The 19,756-nt window shown below is 40.1% G+C and overlaps 1 protein-coding gene across 5 annotated transcripts in view; it reads right to left on the bottom strand.

Moving 5' to 3' along the window:
* Positions 1–19,756, bottom strand: part of TRIM55 (tripartite motif containing 55) — a 46,220-nt gene that overhangs the window by 9,631 nt on the left and 16,833 nt on the right. The window contains exons 5-10 of one of the 5 annotated variants that reach the window (XM_036886266.2): positions 12,708–12,941; positions 12,338–12,360; positions 12,111–12,235; positions 10,590–10,858; positions 8,958–9,245; positions 7,586–7,673 (exon numbers count right to left, since the gene is read on the bottom strand). In XM_036886266.2, coding sequence (XP_036742161.2) covers positions 7,586–7,673; positions 8,958–9,245; positions 10,590–10,858; positions 12,111–12,235; positions 12,338–12,360; positions 12,708–12,941 — 1,027 coding nt within the window. Of the gene's footprint in view, positions 1–2,976; positions 7,514–7,585; positions 7,674–8,957; positions 9,246–10,589; positions 10,859–12,110; positions 12,236–12,337; positions 12,361–12,707; positions 12,942–19,756 lie in introns of those variants that run through there. The other 4 variants (XM_036886267.2, XM_036886268.2, XM_036886265.2 and 1 more) reach the window with 4 other exon arrangements.

Genomic DNA, 19,756 nt, shown 5'->3' on the forward strand with positions numbered 1-19,756 from the left:
TTCATTAAAACTTACTTATTTAAGAACCTCTCTCCTACAATTTTTTTCTATGTAAAAATGCGTGCATTTCATTATCATAACTTCTTCAGTTTCCAGAATTATTAAGTCCTGGACAGTGTTAATGGAGTAAATAAATGTAGTCCAGCCCTGAGCACTGATCAATTTTCCTTCTATTTTTACCAAGCTTAAATTCCAGCACAGTGAGAGCACCTGGTATATCAGTGATTTATAAACTTGAGTCTCCTGATTTATAAAACACAAGCAATTGCTCTCAGTAGGGATTTCTGTTTGAAAATAATTTGACACCCTGAATCCCTCAATTAAATTTAGAGAACACAGTTAAATTTTTATTCATTTCAGTTTGTTTTGGAAAATTAAATAGATCATTTCAAAGAACACAGGACCTATAGTCACACTCATGGGAAATCATGTTCTTGGTCTCCTGCTTTATTTTTTTAAATGTTCTGTAATACCTTGTGAAATTAATCTTGCTCAGAAAAGCAGTTTCTGGCTCTCTGGCCTATGGCCTTTCTCACCTCCCAGCCTCTGGTGGCAGGTGGAGTTGACATTTGCCCTTGAAATCAGAACTAATGGTCTCAAAGGTAATTTGCATGGAAATGATTTTATCTTTTTGCATATGATGCCTTGTAGAGACCAAAGGCTCCACCTGGCTACTTCTCCTTGGAAGTTTGGCTTAATGTTTAGTCTGATTTAGAAAAATGTGAATATTTTCAAGGGGACGGAATCTTGGAATGATGAGAAATGTGATAAGGTCTCAGATCTGGTGTCACACATACTGATTTCTGAGAGCCTGGGCTTGAGAAGGGAGAAAAATCTTCATTAGCCCCTTCTTGTCTTATTAACCATTTAAACCATAGGTCCTTTCTCTTTCTCTCTTCTTCTTTCTCTCTCTCCCTCTCTTTCTTTAATGAAATGTTTATTATTTTCCCTTGGGAGCACATTTATAACCTCACAAGATAATATTATAGAGCCTAGGTTGGGGACTACAATGGCCATGAACTGGTTTTCTTGGTGACACTTTTCCCACTGGCCTTGACTTCCACATCTCCTTTTTGCCATTTCAGAGTGAGGAGCTCTAAGGTGTGGGTGGCCCATGTTGTTCCTGAGGTTCTGGCTCTGAGTTCATGATATTGTAAAGAGGAAGGATCTAGGAACACGTGAGACAGGAGAAGGGACCATCTGCACCTACTTGTCAACACTTGGCCTGAGAATTTTGGAGCTTCTCAGCCAAGAGGACAGCATCGCGCTGGCAAGTCCTTGGCCCAAGTCAGGGTGGCCTCTGCAGTTCTATGAAAACTGACTTAGACTGATCAAGGAATGAACTAGGGTATAGGTGTGTCATGAAAACATACAGAGATATTAGCTCATAAAGCAGTTCATATCAAAACTAAAAGTAGCATCCCACAGACCAGTGACAACTAGTTATACGATTGAAAGCTCAGCTTAGTCACTTAAAAGCATCAGGCACCTCAGCTAACTCAGCTTTTGCTATGCTTGGCCCTGTCCATAGCTGGGGGAGGAAGGAGGACAGGTTGTTAAAAGATTCAGGCCATGAGGCCATCCCCACAGTCAACCATTGGAATGCCTTAAGGATTGTCAGCACCCTCCTCCTATAGGTTCTCCGTACCTGCCCTCTAACTTTTCTGAGCTACCTTAAGAGATAGTACATGTGAATGAGGACCCTCTATACACCCATTCAAGTAGGCAGACACAAAAAGAGAAAATAATTTTTTTTTTTGCTTAGCACTTATCTTTGGATAAATTCTTCAAGAAAATATAACAATGTTAAGTATGAATGCTCCTAAACAGATTCAAAATACATGAGACAAAACTGACAGAATTGCAAGGATAAACAGACAAACCCATGATTACAGTCAGAAATCTCAAAATTCCTCTCACAGCAATTGACATAACAGAAAATCAGTAAGGATATGATAGACTTGAACAACACTATCAATCAACTGACCTAATTGACATTTCTATAAATGTCACTCCACTCAACAACAACAAAAAATATGTTTTCAAGCATATGGAACATTCACCAAGGTAGATCATATTCTGGACCATAAAACAAATTTTAATAAATTTAAGAGGAATGGTATCATTTAAAGAATATTCTCTTTTTACAACAGAATCAAACTGGAAATCAAACAAAGATAGCTGGAAAATCTCCAAATATCTAGAAAATAAACAGTAGTCATCAAAATAACCCATGGGTCAAAGAAGAAACTACAGGTAAATTAGAAAATATTTTGAATTAGATTGAAAATACAACGTATCAAATCTTGTGGGATACAACTAAAGCAGTGATGAGAAAAAAGTTAATAACATTAGATGCTTATATTAGAAAATAAGAAAGATTTCAAACCAGTAATCTAGTTTCTATCCTAAAATACTAGGAAGAGAAGAGAAAATTAACACAGAATAAGCATAAGGATGAAAATAATAAAAGAGCAGAAAGGAATAAAATAGAAAATAGACAAAAAATAAAGAAAACCAGTAAAGCCAAATAAAACCAATAGAGGACTTACATGACCTGATTTGGAGACTTCTCTAAAGCTATAATAATCAAGACAGTATAGTACTGGTAGAGGGACAAACATACAGATCAATGGTTCAAAAGAGAATCCAAAAGTAGACCTGCATATATATGGTCATTTGAATTTCTACAAACTCATCACTGAAAGGATAGTCTTTTCAACAAATAGTGCTGGAACAAATGAATATTTATATGGAAAACAAATAATAAAACCTTGATTTTTATCTCAAATATATAAAAATTAACTTAAAATTATCTTAGATCTAATTTAAGAGTGAAAACTATTAAAAATTCTAGAAGAAAACATGGATGAAAATCTGTGATTTTGAGTTAAAAGATTTCTTAAATAGAACACAAAAAGCACAAATGATCAAGAGAAAAATGAGAATTGAAGTTCATGAAAACTAAAAATGTTTGTTCTTCAACATATATTGTTAGGAAAATGAAAAGTCAAGCCACTGACTGGGAGAAAATATTTGCAAAACAGGTGTAATAAGGAGTCTGATAATGTATTACCACAATACATAAAGAGCTTTTGTAACTCTCTTAGAAGATAACCCAACAAAAAGTGGGCAAAATATATGAACAGGTACTTCATCAAAAACAAAAAATAACTAAGAGGCATATGCAAAGATGCAAAACATCATTAGTCATCTGGAAAATTCAAATTAAAACTAGATATTATACATACCCATTAGAATGGATAAAATACAAAAGATTGACACAATACTAAGTACTGGTTAGAAGGTGGAGTAAGGAGAACTTTCTTACATTGCTAGTGGAAACAAAACATTGAATAGCCACTGTGGAAAAGTTTGACAGTTTCTTATGAAGTTAACCATGAATTTACCATGCAATCTAGCAATTTCACTCTCCTAGGTATTTACTCAAGAGAAATGAAAACATACATTCACACAAAGGCCTATAGATAACTGTTCATAGCAACTTTATTTATAACAGCCAAATGGCTAAGAACACAACCACACATCAAGTGATGAATAGATAAATTATGATTTATCTGTACAGTAGAATACTACTCAGAAACAAAAGAAATGAGCTACTGATACATGCAAGAAAATGGATGATTCTTAAAAATATTGTGCTAAGTGAAATAAACCAATCACAAAAGTCTACATACTGTGTTTTCATTTATACGACCTTCTAGAACTGGCCAAACTATAATGACAAGCAAAACAGTTGCTGGGATGCAGGGAGAAGATTAACTGCAAAAGCACACACAGGAGCTTCTTGGAGTGATAGAAATAGTCTATATCCTAATTGTGACAATGGCGATACAATACTATATATTTGCCTAAACTTCTTGAACTGTACACTTAAAATAGGTAAAATTTTAAAATCACATATCTTTCATCTCTTCATTCATCTAATATTCTGTGACTGCCTCTAATTTAAGGCTTTGCTCCCCTGGACAATGAGATCTTTAAATACCTTTGGGAGGACTTCAGAGTTGAACCATCATGAATTTTATGGAGTTTATGGCATCTAAAGGGGCAATAGCAGACGTGTAAACATTCAGTTAAATGGGTACCTAGGAAGACATTTGGAAAACAGTTTGAGAAATGGGGATTTATGTCTGAGCTTCAAGACAAGACATATATTTTAAGAAATGCAATGGGCTATTTCTCCGAGCATCTTGTTAGTAGTGTCACTCATAATGACTGGTGTCAGGCCTAAATACATAACCTTCCCAAAGAAAACATCTGGAAACAATTTATAAGATTTTTAGTACTAGGCTTTTTCACTTTCTAATGTTGTATAACTAGATGAAACTTTTCAGTAAGTAGTTGCTTCATTTTCCCAGTGAGAAAACTGAGGCCCAAAGAAATTAAATGCTCAAAATCATGTGCAGAAGTGGCAAGATTGGAACTTAAGTCCATTTTCTTAATTTCATTGAATTATCCAGTGCCATGGACCTTAGAAGAAATTCTACCCAGCTTGTCTATTTTCAGGCTTAAAGAATGGAATGTGAAAAATAGATATTCTATTCTTGAAACAAATAACTGATATGGTAAAGATTTTAGGGTCTCTTACAACTACAACTTCATAATCAGGTGAAATATATGAGCTGTGTTTCTTTAAAGAAGTGGCAACTGCAGAGATTTTAACGTCAAAATCTGTGTCCCCTGGGCAACTGGCTCTCATTGGGGTGGGTTGGGGGGTTGGGGCTCCCCTGACCTGGAGGCAGCTGCCATGGCCCGGCCAGCTCAAGTGTTAGCCAGAGCAGCTGCCAAGTAAATCCACCAAATAGGGAGACATTTTTCTGGAAATCTCTGTTCCTTGAACTGCTCTGATTAAATGGTTTGGACAAATTCTTCCCCACAAGGCCACTAAGCTTCACTGGAAAGGAAGAAGGGGAATAGGGAGGGGCTTCCATTGTTGCAGTTCCCACTTCTGCAAATATCTGTTTGTCTCTATATATCTATATCTATATCTATAGATCTGTATTTTGAGGTTGACCAAGGCATGGTATAATTATTCAAAATAAAATTTAAAACTAACGCATGAAGTAGATAAAATGTTTCCACCAGACTCACTTCACACTACTGAGCATACAGCAGGTATGGTCTAGAAGGGTGAAAACTTGAGGTTGATTTTGCAACCAAAGACTGATTCACATTTAAGGGCTTGCATGGTGTGACCTTTTTCATGGGGTTTTCTAGGGGTTTCTAGGTGTGACTCAGAATTGTTTTTCCTGTGGAAGAATCTATTTTCTATGAGATTCAAATTTGCCCTAAGACTGAATCCAAACCTTGTTAAGAAATAACGTTTGGTTTGAGAATGAGAATGGGACAGGCAACAGTGCTCCTCTGATCTAAAAAAGCAGAATCTCCATTCACCACGGGGAGAGGACTGATGTCTGGTTTTTGCCCTAACAGTTTCTAACACACAATCCGCCTGTACGATTAGGTGAAGAGAGAAGGTACATGATGGAGAGATTGTAGGCATCAGAGGTCACAGGCAGCAAAAGCAAGGGCGTATTTCACTGTGTGAATGGCCGTGAGGAAAGCACCTAGAAGCAGAACATTTGCCTTCTTAAAAGGGTTGCAGTTTCGCCGACGCAGACTGTTGTAAGGTTACAGATTAACAAGTGAGCCTGAGAGGCTTCTGAGACTCTAGGCAACCTCATACAGTAAAGAGAGGTAAGGTCAGGGAATCTAGGAGAACTTTTGTACCGTATATTAAATGTCCAGGGAAATACATGTTGAACTGTGAAATTCCAACAAGGTAACCGTGCATTGGAACTCCATTGCGGGGTTCTGAGGTGATGAAGGTCAATCAGGCCTGCAAAAAATTCACTGAGGCCAGGATTTGATACTGCTGTGAAGTCTCCATGACCTGTCCATATGAGACAGGGATCATGGAGAGGTACTCCCTTGTGAATAGATTTCCTTCTTTAAGTGAAAGGCCCTTTCTCAAACAACAACTACAAAGCAAGATTCCTTGAAATACCGAATGTCAATTCACCCTACCCCACTCCAGCCCCACCTACCAAGCCCTCATCTCACCAGAGAGGCACATGAATGTCAGTGTACATGACATGGGCTCAGTGGACAGCAGACAAGAAGCATGACTCTCCCTGTGCAACCATCCTCAGGGAAGCATTACAAGGATATATGGCAACAAGGCCCAAAACCTGAATTCTCAGCATGTAAGCTAAACTCTTCAATTTTTCAGATCCACAGTTATCAGGATATCCCATTAAAGCATGGAGTTTTCCCTTTCCCCATTTGATCCACTAAGTCCATAGCCAATACTTTCACCCACTGCTCTTCACCACAAATAACGACAAGAGGAAGGGTATGCACCTGAGCAGATTATAAGGACACTCAGAAGATTCTAGGCTATGCAGGTTTCTGGCTGACTGTTAGCCACTGGGAGCAGGTCCTACTTACATGTAGTTAGAGACATAACAGGGATCCATGGAGACGCTACTGTCACTGCTGTGCAGACAACCAATGAAGCAGACAGGAACTACGGTGGGAGCTTCCATGACATAGCAGAGACAATATCAACCCAGAGAAAATGCACTGAGCTAGAGAGCTGAGGCCATTCAGCACCAGTCACCTTGCATTACTTCTGAGCTTCAGGCACAGGGAAGTGGGTCTCAGGTCCAAGAGGGTCATTGACTCAAAAGTACATGGGGTTTGAATCTTTAAACATTATTAATTAAACTGATCCTATTCAACTGACTGTTAAGGAATAAGTATCAGTTCCTAAGCAAACCTCATAATAGTAATCAAGAAAAGGCTCAACTATGAGAAAGGTGTCTCAAAAATAATATGCCTTTTGTTGGCTTCTTGACTTTTTTATGGCTCTAATTCTTTATGGCTGGTAGATGAACACTGACTTCCTGGCTCTTTAACATTCAGCTCTCACCTGGCTGAAGTCCCCGTAGTGTCACCACACCCAGGGCATCTTTCTCTAAGGCCCTCCTCTCCTACGAGAGATACTGTAGAGTCTGAGAGTTTAAAGAGAACCGAGAACACACCTATCCCCACCTGCTCACCAGCGTAAGAACTGCCCACATATCCTTATCAGGAGTCATCTGGCCACCTCCTGGGCACCTCCAGTGTAAGCAGATGAAATACTGCTACTTAATCTAGAAACCCTACATATTGCTGAATGACTCTGGGTCCTTCCTTTAAGATCAGTGAATCCTCACAGCATTATGGATACCTTTTGAAATTATCTTCCCCTACTGGCCACACTGGAAAGTTCATTCCTATCAGATTACTGAATAATTGCCCACTGAGTCACTGTTCTGAGTCAGGGTTCCCCTTCATGCAGGATGACACAAAGGAGCAATTCTCAGGAAAGTGCCTCAAGGAAGTGGTTGCCTTGTAGGGAGCTTGAGGCCACAAGCATTGTCTAGGAAAATGGTTCTTTTTAGATGGCTAAGCCTCACAGTTGGGGAGAACTACATCTCTGGGCCTGTAAGAAGAGGAACATTATAGGAGAAATTACATGAGATTGTTAGTATAGGGAAAAGAAAATATTTCCTACCCATTAAAGTAAAAATCAAGCACTGAATCTGACGCCAGATGTAGTGAAGTATAAGAAAAGCCAAAAGTGCTAGGCAGATTGCTAACTCCTGTGAGAAAACAAGAAGAAAGCTTCACTGATGTTATCACAAATAATATTTTCCAACATCATTTAGATGGAATTTTCATTTTGGTTTGGAGCCTTATTATGTGCTCCTATTATGGAGTATTCCACTACTATTTACAGAAAACAGTTCCTCCTGACTCAGCTTCCATTAAATATGTAAGAAATCACAGAAACTTTGTAGAAAGTCTCATACATTTTCTAAAAAGTTCTCCACTCCATTATTTTAACTCAAAAATCTACCTCAAAATATTTTTTTGTCATTTTTCATCTGTGAAAATAAATACATGACACAAATCATGCCACTTTAAATTTTCCAAAAATCATTTTCTTTTACTATGTTGTGAAACTAAGTAAGTAATCAAGATAATAATTTGATTTCTTATTTTTGAACAAAATGATGTTTGTTGTTAATCACCTGGATGACACAGGAGCACAGAACTAGAGAGTATTTCCTCAAAAGCCCCTTGTTGGGGCAATGCTCACACCCACACATCATTTAAGAATGCTCATGGGTATGGAGTTAGCATGAACATTCTTGTAAAGACATTGTGGAAGATTTCTCCTATGGAGTCTTTGAGCCATGCAGACATCTAACCCAGTGTTAGGAAGAAGACATGGACTTCAAACTTTCATTATAAAAAGCAAAAAAAAAAAAAAAAATTATTAAGTGGCCCTTAAAAAAATCCAATGGAGGAAAACCTGTGTGCTTTTTTGCTCCCAGGAGCACATGCTTAGGAAGCACTGGTTTAATCAAGCCAAGACTGTCTATCCATAGCCCTCACATTCCCAGAATCCATGAATCAGAGGTTATTTTCCAGAGCAGGCTTAGAAATCAACTGAAATGTGCTCCTTCAGGGTTGCTGGGAACCACACAAAAGAAGGTGATTAGTTTTTGGAAGCCCAAGGAGAACACAGAAAAGGCTGAGCAAGGGCAAGTGGCCTTCACAAAGGGGAACCAGGTTCACCAGCCAGCCTCTGCAGACAAAGCAGCTTTCAACTGCATGCCTAAGGGCCAGGCTCGTTTTGTGCCCCCCTCCCCTGGGAAGCCAAGTGTGAGGTCACCATACACCGGTGGAGTGAAGTCAAATGTTTTTCTTTTATATAAAGCTTCATAGTCAAGTCAACATTGGGGGAAGAGTTGTTTCTGTGTTTTCCCCAAAGCCACAGTTTCTCTCTACCCTTTGAAAGCCCTACTTTCTTGCCATGATTCTAGGGGGTCCCGAGGTGGCAAGGAGAAACACTCAGACACGAGAGCATCAACACTGACCTGAGAAGTAGCTGCAGGTGAACTAGTTTCCTTACCACTCACTGCCGCCCTCTCACTGGCTGCAGCTTCTGCCACTTCTGCCTTCTGCACACTGGAATTCTCAGAACCTGGAGGCCCTACGCGCCCCAGACCTTCGCTCCCTGAGGTGAAAGGTGGGCTGGCGGTGGCTTTCCGGGTTTGGCCTTTATACCAACTAGGGTAAAACAAAGGATCCGCAGTGTCCGTTGCTGCAGGGACTGGAGTTTCAGACTCTGTGGTCTGCTGAGAGCCAGTGGGGACAACCTCCCCCTTCATCAGGACAGATAAATTCCAAAGTAGAAAAAAAAAAAAAAGAGAGAGAAAAGAAAAAGCAGTTGATTTTAGTTCCCCTCAAGTTTGCAAACTGTGAGCTCTCTGTTCAGGGCCTGATTTAGTGTGTCTCAGCTCATCCCATCCTCCACCAGTGCTAAGGGAAGGAATGCTGACAGCACCCCTCTGTCTCAGCATCTGCATGTGTCTCCTCTTCTTTTCTGAGCTTTTCTTTTCACTAGATGGCAACCTGGGCAGGCAGACAGCAGAAGCTTCAAATGAAAGATGCTTATAAAATAACTAATATGGGAGAAAGGTCAAACTATTGACCAGAATTAATTTCTTGATATCATATGTGGGCTTCCCAAAACTCTTTTCTAAAACCAAAAATTGATCTTATTGATCAGATCCAACTCTCATTTAGTTACTACACCCTTCTTCAATTTCAGTGCAATTGGTATGCCCAGAATTTCAAGATTCTAGGAACTATAATCCTATGGAGACAGAGAATAAACTATAATCCCATCTCTGAGTTCATACTCAGAGGTTTTGTTTCTATAGATCATTTTAACTCGCTTTGAAAGCAGGTGCAAAACCAGGGCCCCTATTTGATGAGTTTGAATTGCTCACAAACTCAGTGGGTTGGGGCCTGTCTGCCAAAGGTATCATGCAGTCAGTCAAAGGCTTGAAAACTGGACGGTGCTGTCTTAGAAACATAAGGTCAGCCAATCAGTTACAGAATTTGGAATGAGCTTACTTCCTAAGAAATGTTTTAAACAATTCTGTCAACACATAATGTCAACAAATGACAGATAGACAGAAAATTAAGGTTTTGTTTGTCCACTGGATGAAAGATTTAGTTACATATCAGGGTTAACAACAGACACATAAACCATAAACCAGCATGGCTTTTTTACTTTATTTACTTCTATTATCTATAGAAAAGTCAGTTATGAAAGTATAATCATTTTTATTTCTTACCCTATATTATTTCTCACCCTGTACCTTATATCTGTATTCAGAGCAGACCCAATCCTCATGATTTTGGCTGTCTATGAAATAACATGTTATACATACCACACAGACACAATTTCCAAAGATTGCCTCAGATTTGAGGGTGTTACTGGTGTCAAACTAAGTCTTGCCAACCAGTTGTAACAACAAGCCTACTGGATCACCTAGAGGCCTTTTGCTTTTCTCCCTGACAATGTGGCTGCCCTGACATCTTTTGTCTTCCACATACAAATGTCTGCCATATTGTCATCCTTTTCTGAAGGTAGAATGATTTGTTCAGCAAGGAGGCACACCTGTCTGCCCCGTAGGAGGGAACTTGTAAACGGTTACCTGTGTCACTGGGGCATCTGCAGCAACTGGAGGTGGCTCTGAAGAGGAAGGCAGAGGTGGCCCCAGGGCAGGCCGGAGCTCAGGGGCCAGCTGAGCAGGTTCTGAGGCTTTCTCCAGACTTTCATCTTCTCCTGATGACTCTGTTCGAACATTTTCTACATCTTCCACTTCTACTACTTCTCCCCCCACTTCTCCTTCTGCCCCTCCTCCTCCTCTTCCTTCTTCTGCTTCTGCTTCTCCTTCTTCTTCTTCTTCCTCTTCTTCCTCTTCTGGTAAGTCAATATATTTAAAAAATCATTAGAATTACCACTACAGCTATGAAGACAATTTGTGAGGCCAGTGTTTATAGCCCAGATTAAGGTCAGGGCCAAGGAAAGCCTCTCCGTCAGATGCTTGACAGTGGCCCACTCATGACATGTACCCCCAGCAATGTGGGTAGGACCAAGGTGATGGAGGGCCCTGGCCTCACTGTCCTCCTCGCTCCCCTTCCCAGTACAAAGCGCAGTTTTCATCACCACTGTACACCATGCACCTGACGCCCAGAGTCTGTTCACATTTTTATCATAGTCCGTCACATCTTCAAGATCCTGGTGGACAGGGATTGGCATTTATTTAACTCTGGAATAATAGCTGAATGGAAATTGAACTCTCTTCCCTATCACAAAAATCATACAAAACCCTTGTCTTGTTTTAATTTCTCACTTCCTTTGTTCAGTGAACGCTGACTTTTGTCGCAAAGCCATGACTTTTCCTAAACCATTCATCTTAATATTCCCTCAGGCAATATTAAGGAGCGAGCAATACTATGTAATATTTTAAAAATATCCATCCTGAAGATTTGCTTCTAAAGTTACATGTGCAGACAATGATAGAGCTTCATGGCATTGTTAGGTCTAGCTGAGGAGTCCTGTCATCTAGCTGGGCTAGGATGAATCAAGACAACCAAAGTTTTGGTCAGCGCCAGGGTTATTTTCCTCTTTTCAATTATTTCATCGGGATAAATTTCCAGGAGTGGGATTTCTGTGCCGAATGGTAGGGATGCATTTATAACTCATGAAGTACACTTAGGCCTAGTTTTCTTTCCGGGTTGTAATTTATTCTGTGACTCATTAGCATTCTTGCCCTCTAGAGTTTGATTAAGTGGATGTGCTACAATATCTAACCAAATGTCTTGTGTGTTTTGCTTTTATCTCATACTTAGCCTTGCATTTGATGACACCTTACATCATTGGGCTAACACCTTGTATAGGGGTGAAGTTGAGATATCAGCATCACCATAAATTATTAATTTGACTACCCAAATGCCTGTAATAGACACTGTGATATGTAAAGCTAAATAAATACTGTCAACAAACTATATGATTCTGTAATGAAACAGAGCTTCGCATTGGATTATGATCCTTGCAAAACTGTCGATATCCATTCTGGAGGTGATTCTGAATCCCCCTTTTCTCCCAGGGAACCCACCTGCAGCTTTCACACACTTGCAGTTTTGGCCAAATGGTCACAAGAATAACAAACCTCTGTAAAAATCAATTCTGCGTATTATTTCTTCTTCTCTATTGAGGTTGACTGTGAAGTGGTTCATATTCTCATAACCATGTTCTATTTTCTCCAACTGATATGTTTTTGATGCTTCAGAAATTCTGCAAAAGAGACAAGCTGCTGCTTTCTGTCACTGTTTAAAGTTTGATAGCATTGGGTAAAAATGAAAAGTATGCATTTTCTGTAAAATTTAAATTACTTACTTTTGTAACAGGGTTTTGGCATTCTGTGAAAGCAAACAAAAGGGCTACTTAAATTCTTTTCATCAAAGACAGTGTTGAGACTTAGTTCTTTCCTTTGCTGACTCTGAAACTCTTCTAGCTTTGTTTCTAAATGCCATAAATAACTGTTTTATACCAGAACCCTCTTATATTTAAGTAATGTCATGGTCTCTAAAATATATGCTTATGAAATTGTTTAAACACATGAGATATTAGCACAAAATGGGCTTATATTTTAGTTGGTAAAATAGATCAAAATGAGATATGCATAAATAATGACAATGTGGTGACAGCTCCTTCTCCAGAACCCACCTTCTGGGTTAGTTTCCTCAGATGACAAAAGGATACTTACCTGCAGAAACACTGCCATTTCTGGCTCATCCATGACCTGAATTCCTGACTCAACCAACTTTGATACATTCTCCAGATGATCAGAATGCTTCTTGATGAGAGCACGGACGTGCTCTAGGTTCTCCTCCTGGGTTCGGGTGATGACCTGGGTCATTTCATTCTTCCTCTCCTCCAGGACGCCGTACAGGTGATCAAACTTCTCACAAAGTTCCTGTTTCTGTTTTCTGCAGCATTCCTGTTAGTTGGGTTGGCTAATGTCAGAAAATGTTTGAAAGAGCATCTATTTGGAGAAATCACCTTGGACAATTTGGGAGACAAGAAAACTTACATAGGATTTTTTCTTTTCCCATAAGCTGTTCCTTAGGTGTAAATTCCCAGTGTGTTCATGCTTTGCAAATCCCATTTCTATCAAAGTTGATACTTAGACAATTCAAAATCGACCAAATTGGCTAAATGGGTAAATGATTATTCAATCTTCTTTTCTTTATAAATGGAGAATGTCATAGAAATTAGAACAGGTCTTATTTTAAATCATATATTGGTTATATGGCTTATAGGTTTATATTTTGCTTTGAAGTGAAGTGTGTGTGTGTGTGTGTGTGTGTGTGTGTGTGTGTGTGTGTATGTAAGGGAAGAGCTATGGTACTTCCTGGTTTGTACCCCTCAATGTCTCTCTGCCCCACTGACACTGTCACTGTCCTAGTTTTGGTCCTCCCATGTACATCCTGAAGCTTCCCAATGGCCTCTGCATCTGGGATTCCCCACTTCAAGCCAAGTCACATGCTGTGTCCCAATTCATTTTTCTTGAGTACATTTCCCTGGAATACAGTGCTTTTTCTTTGATGTGACTCCCCAGTGTCCAAAGAATAACATTTAAACTTCATAACTGGCTTTCAAGCCCCTCCATGACCAGGTTCCAGGTTTCCTTCATAAAATTCTACTATTCACTCTCACATACCCTATGTCCAGCAAAAATGAACCATTCAGTTCCTTTGTGCATGCTCTTTCCTCTGTTTAGAATGTTCTTTCCCAATTAGTTACAAACTCTAAACAACCATAAAGACATTGTTGAAATACTACTTCTTCCATAAAGCTTTCCTGATCTCTATGACTGAAAGTTATCTTTTAGTCTTCTGAAATCCCATAATAGTTACCATTGATGGTATATATCTGTATCTACCAGGTCCTCTATGTATCCAATACTGTTTAAGAGAGGGGAATACTGGATCTGGTCTTTGAATCCCAGAGAGAAAGGCTGTATGGGAAGTCAGCCTTAGGCTTGTTCATTTGCCTTACATGGCTGAAGCATCTCCAGAACCATCCAACTCCCTTTACTCTGAGGCCATGTTTAAATCATAATTAACTTTCTAGTTGGCCTGGTTATTGGCCTTTTGGTTTTTCAAACTCCAGTAAGCTTGGTGTGCATGTGTGCCAATCTCCTTAGACCTCACCATCTCTGGGTCTAGGACCTTTACAGCTGAGAGAAGGTTTTGAACCGTGATGATCCAGAATAGCTCTCCTGCCTGTTGGGGGCTTCTTGGGAACACAGCTAAATTATTTCTGACATCCCTGACCTTCATATGACACTTATTACATGTTCCTTCATTTTAGTAAACATTGGTCTCCTTGATGTCATGTATCACTTTCTTCCTTTACACAAATTTCTTAAATATATAAATTATGGTCTCCATGAGAATAGAGTCTGGGTCTGCCTAGGACATACCACCTTGGACAACACCATCTTGGACAATAGTCAGTCAGTAGATATCTGCTAGGTAGATTTCTTAAAATCATGTTTTATTTCTCCCTAATTTCTCTACTTTTCTCAGAGTAAGAGGTCAAAGGGGGCAAAAAACCGAAATTGTTGATTATGAAGATACTCTACAAATGTGCAAGAAATACATCCCTCACTCCACTGCTTCCCTTGGGACACAGTCAGTTCTTCTCTTATTTTATAGCTGCTTATAATGCATGAAGGAGATACAATGGTTGTGATAGTCCAAATCTCAGGCTAAATATTTGGAAATGGATGCAAATTTGGCAAGCCCAGCAATATCCATGTCTGGACACACTATGTGGGCCCTGTCCTATTCCTTTGACCACTGCTGAGACTCCACATTTTGATAGTAATCACCGATTATTGCTGTCATTTATGCATCCATTCATTCATTTAACAAACTATTCCTAAGCATGTCATTTGTGTAAACTACTATGCTTTACACTATGGGACCCAACAATAAGTTAAACATAGTTCCTGTTCTCAAGGAGCTCACAGTTCACTGAATGAGAAAGACTGGTCTGTGATATACTATGAACTGGTAGACTGACTAATTGAAATATGTTAGAGATTTATACCAGGTTTTATAGAAGCATGTGGGTGGAAGACATTCCAGGAGGGTAGGGGGCACTAGCTCAGGAAAAACTTAGAGGAAGTGGTGCTTGAGTTTGATCTTTAGGATGAGCAGGAACAGAAGAGGTATGGGGAGGGGATGAAAATGAGTGGAGTCTCAGCAGTGGTCAAAGGTATAGGACAGGGCCCACATAGCGTGTCCAGACATGGATATTGCTGGGCTTGTCAAATTTGCATCCATTTAGCCTGAGATTTGGACTATCCCAATGCCTAGGAACTTAAGCCTGCTAGTAGCTTCCCAATAAAACTTTCTTTCACTGTATATCTTTCTGTTCTAAGCTCACAGTCTACCATGTGCCTACTCCATTCCTGAAATATGCCTCATTGATGTTCAGAAGCTTTACTGTTTACTTGATGAACATATGATGGTTTCTAGTTTATTTTACTAAAGTGAATTGTGCATTTGAAACATTTATAATGAATATTAAGATATGGTACTGGTAAAATGTCTTTGTTTCATAAACGTTTTCTTCTATATGATGTGTCTGAGGACATTCAAGTTCATGAAAGACAAATCATTTGTAATGAGACTGATATATATGAAGTCATGGCTAGTGTGTTCTCTCAAGTCAAGAATTAGATCACTTATTTCATCCATATAAATTTTATTTAGTGACTTAAATAGAATAACTACTTTATACTTTTATTACTTTCAATTCCAAATATTATCTTATTTCTAATTTTTAAAAAATGATTTGTATACTATTGAATTTGGATAAAATTACTATTGTTTTAATAGCAACTATCATTTGCTTCTTTGTATTATAGGAAATGCTACCCCATGCATAAGATATGCTTAATTTTTATTATTACATGACTACATACTGTGAAAAGCAGTTGTTACCTGGCAAATAAAATGCACTATTTTGTTCTGTTCTAAAGGAATATGTATGTAAGTAGATATTCCAAGCCTTTGCTTCATTCAGTGCTCAAAAGAAATCAGCAAAAATTAGTTGTGCAAACATTTAGCCTCAGAACAATAAAGGATGGCACTGGAGAATTGCTAAGCTCCCTCCTGACTTTCCAGTCCCGAGACACTACAACTTTGGGTAAATGTGCAGATAATCCAGTCTTCGGGCTATGGAATGCCTCTTTCCATACCCGACAGGTTTCTGAGGGGTCAGTGACAGCACCAAGACATAAATTATATGTCCAAGTGATGCGACATCAATCCCAGCTTGGGAATGTGCCAGGGCCATGACAGGAAAAACCTAAGTTGTAACCACTGCTCTTACCATGTAAGGAGCATGCTTCTGTGACCAAAATAGAGCTGAAGATAAGCTCTTAGCCCCACCACTTGTCACTGAACAACTGTGGCTCTACTCGGCCCATTCATATCTCCACCACATTCCTCCAACATTCAAAACTCTGGGTCTGGAAGTGCCCACTCAGCTTCATTTGAAATATAGTACTTCAAAATTGCCTTTACGAAGCCAGTTAGGGTTTTCTTTCTGCTACCTCCCACCCCCAACACACACACACAAAATTATAAAAAAGCAGACAGTAGATTAATAATGCTGAAGAAAGAACTATATTAAGGTAGGAAAATTCTCCCAAGGAAATCAAGGTCAACCCTTCACTCACAAAGCCCCAATTACTTGCACTAGGCAGAAGTCCTATGAATGCAGACTAGGGTAAGAATCTAGGTGTCTGCCCTGCAATACGTTAGAAGAACACCATCCTTCCAGCACATGGGCTGGAATTCAGCCTCTCTCCCATCAGTGAGGCACCTTTGTGCCAGCTCAGTGCAACTCTAATCAGTGGCCAAGGGGTTCAGGACTCCCAAACTCATGCTCTTTTCCACCATATCATGATGCCACCCCCTTTGTGTTAGAAGAATTATGTTATAACTTACGGGATTTCTGTTGCTTACTTCTGGGGTTCTTAGCATTAGGAATTTACTGGGCTAGTCCAGATCATTTAGAAGCTGTCTGAGGAAACCCTTGGCAGGCTGAGGGCCAGGTGAGGCCCTACTGACTTGAGCCCCATGGTTCAGCAAAAGCCACAAGATCATGGCATGCTGAGCAGCTGTTGAATTCACTCCCCTTTGCTTCATGTTGCCTGCAAGACGTTTAGTCTTCCTTGGTTGCCAGTATTTTGAGTTACCACAGAGCCTCTTAGATAAAGAATAAAGCAAATGTCAAATTCCATTCACTTGCAGTTTTTTCCTCTGCAGGGAGTTGTTTAGTCCCACCATCGTAACTGACCACCACCCTGGTAGTCTTATCCTGACACCATTTCAGAGGCGCTCCAGATGCTCCAGTGGTTCAAACAATGATCTGCATCAGAATGTGTGTGCTTTCCCTGGTGACTGGGAGAACAACACGAGATGACACCTTCTGAGCCCCTGGCATGTGCCTCTCAACCCCAGCTTAGTCATCACAGCACTGTGTAGGAGACATCATTCACCCTGCTGTACCACTAAGGAAGTCGAGGAATAGAAAGTTTAAGTGACTTGCCCAAGGCGACTAAAATTCAAACTCTGATATCTGTTCTTTTAAGAATATGTTATATTGCCTTAAAAATTCTGGCATGCTTATATTAAAACGATTTGTAAATAGTCATATTTCCTAGTTGTAACTTCATAAACAATGTTCTTAAGCCAGATAAAATTAATGTTTGGGAAGTAAAATGGATTTATTCTTCTTGTAAAATTGTTGGAAGATTTTATTAAAGTTGTCATTTTCAGATATTGGTAATGTTCAAGATTGAATATTTATTCAACAAATAGCTGTTTCCCTTAGATGGCCATCTGTACAAAACAGAATCATTTCTAGGCCTGCCGACCTGCCCTCAGGACAGCCTGTATTAATAGCCTACCCTCTGGGGTATCCTGACATAGGATAAGTGCCATTTGTAAAAGCTACAAAAGGGATGTTATGATTTCTAGGGAAGGGGAATGGAAGTCAAGCACATTTTTCTGGAAGCAGAGACCTCCTGAGGCTGTGTACTTTTCTACTCCTGCCAGCAGACCCCACTCCGTTCCAGCCAGTCCAAGGATATCCCTAGACTTGGAAAGGCTAGTGTAGTTCCAAACTATGCTGGGCTCATCTAAAACAGCCTAGAAGGCCCTCCCACATTGAGAGCTCTGGGACTGTCTCAGTCTGAGCCACATTCAGCCAGAAGGGCCAAAAAGACTGAAGGCTCCTTCACGCCCCCATCTGCCCGAGAGAAAATGCCACTCTCTTTTGACACAATTCAGGCTGCCCTTTTGTGACTACATGGCTTCTCAAGCCACCCTCATAATCATTCTAAACTCCAGTCAACTGCATTTATTAGTTTTAAAGGATAACGTGAAGTCCACAGTGTGATTTAGCCTCAGCTCAGCAGCTCTCCAGGACTGTTCCTGGGCCAGGTGCCTACCAGGCCAGCCCTGCAAAACAGTACATGATTAAGGACAAAATTGGAGTTGAGCAAGGAATGGGCACTACTGCCACAGAGCAGGTGTCCAGGCTCCAGGGTGAGAGGCCAGAGAGGTAATTAGGGAAGGGCAGTGCCCCGGGGGCTGCTCCAGTTCCCATTCCAGGCTGGGAGCCACCAATGGCTTCAGAAAATGTTTCCAGGCAGGTGGTGAGCAAAGCAGGAAAGGAAAACAACACCCCCAGGCAGAAAGGGAGATGCAGGAGCTCTGTGGCCCTGACCCAGGTACAGAATTCATCTGCTCAGCAAGGTAGGACAGTTTCACTTTAAGCTAAGCACACTGCCTTGCAGGCTGGCATAAAATGAGCTTGCCCACTGATAAGGTCCTGGCTCTATGGAAGATCACTTTTGTGATTACAGGTGCACAGTGTGGCCATTTGTGGCCGTCTCTGTCCTCAGGGCCTCTTCAAATGGAGGATATTTGCATCAAGTAGGAATTATACAATCAGAAATGTCCATGGGGTTCTGAGCTAATACCTTCATCTCCAAATGAGCCACTTACTCTGATCTGAAAGAACTGTGATTATCTGAGCCACATTGATTGATTGATTCATTCATTCTTTTAGTGGTTATTAGGAATGTCAGGCTGCTTTTGAAAAACAAAATACAGGAATATATAAGGAAGGCACTGAAAACCACCTGCAGTCCCACTACGCCTTTACTCTTAACCTTTTTGGCTTCTGGGTTTCCTGCCCCCCGTGAATGTTTCTGAGGGTTATTTATGAATATATACGTTCTATACTGTTTTATATACTGCTTTTTGCATCTTATTTCCTCAAGGTAAAAATCACAGAAGTGAAATAAAACAGGTAAAAGGGAAAGGAGGGGCGCTTTTAAGACTTCTGCCAATTCACAGCCTCATCTTACAGCCCTGCCGGGAGCAATCGCACACCTCCTCCGGCAGCCTGTGAAGGCACAGAAGTGCATCATGTTTGATGGATGTTTTTATCAGTAATAACAGTGGTAATAATCCTGACCTTCAGTGTCAAGAAGTTCTTCCTGATATCAGCACTAAATCCCTTCTGCTGGCTTAACTTCAAACCTGTTCCCTCTCATCTTGTTCGCAAGTGAAAGAAAAAAACAGCTGCTTCCTATTGCTCCCCTGACTGGCCTCCAGGAAGAAAACCAGGTGTCAAATCTCTCCTGCCCTCTCAATGTCCTTTGATGCTGGCCACGTAGAGCCCAAGTCATTTGTATTTGCTCAAGGCCAAGTGTGACCC

This window comes from Manis pentadactyla, chromosome 3 (genome assembly GCF_030020395.1).
Source record: "Manis pentadactyla isolate mManPen7 chromosome 3, mManPen7.hap1, whole genome shotgun sequence".
Classification (NCBI taxonomy): Eukaryota; Metazoa; Chordata; class Mammalia; order Pholidota; family Manidae; genus Manis; species Manis pentadactyla.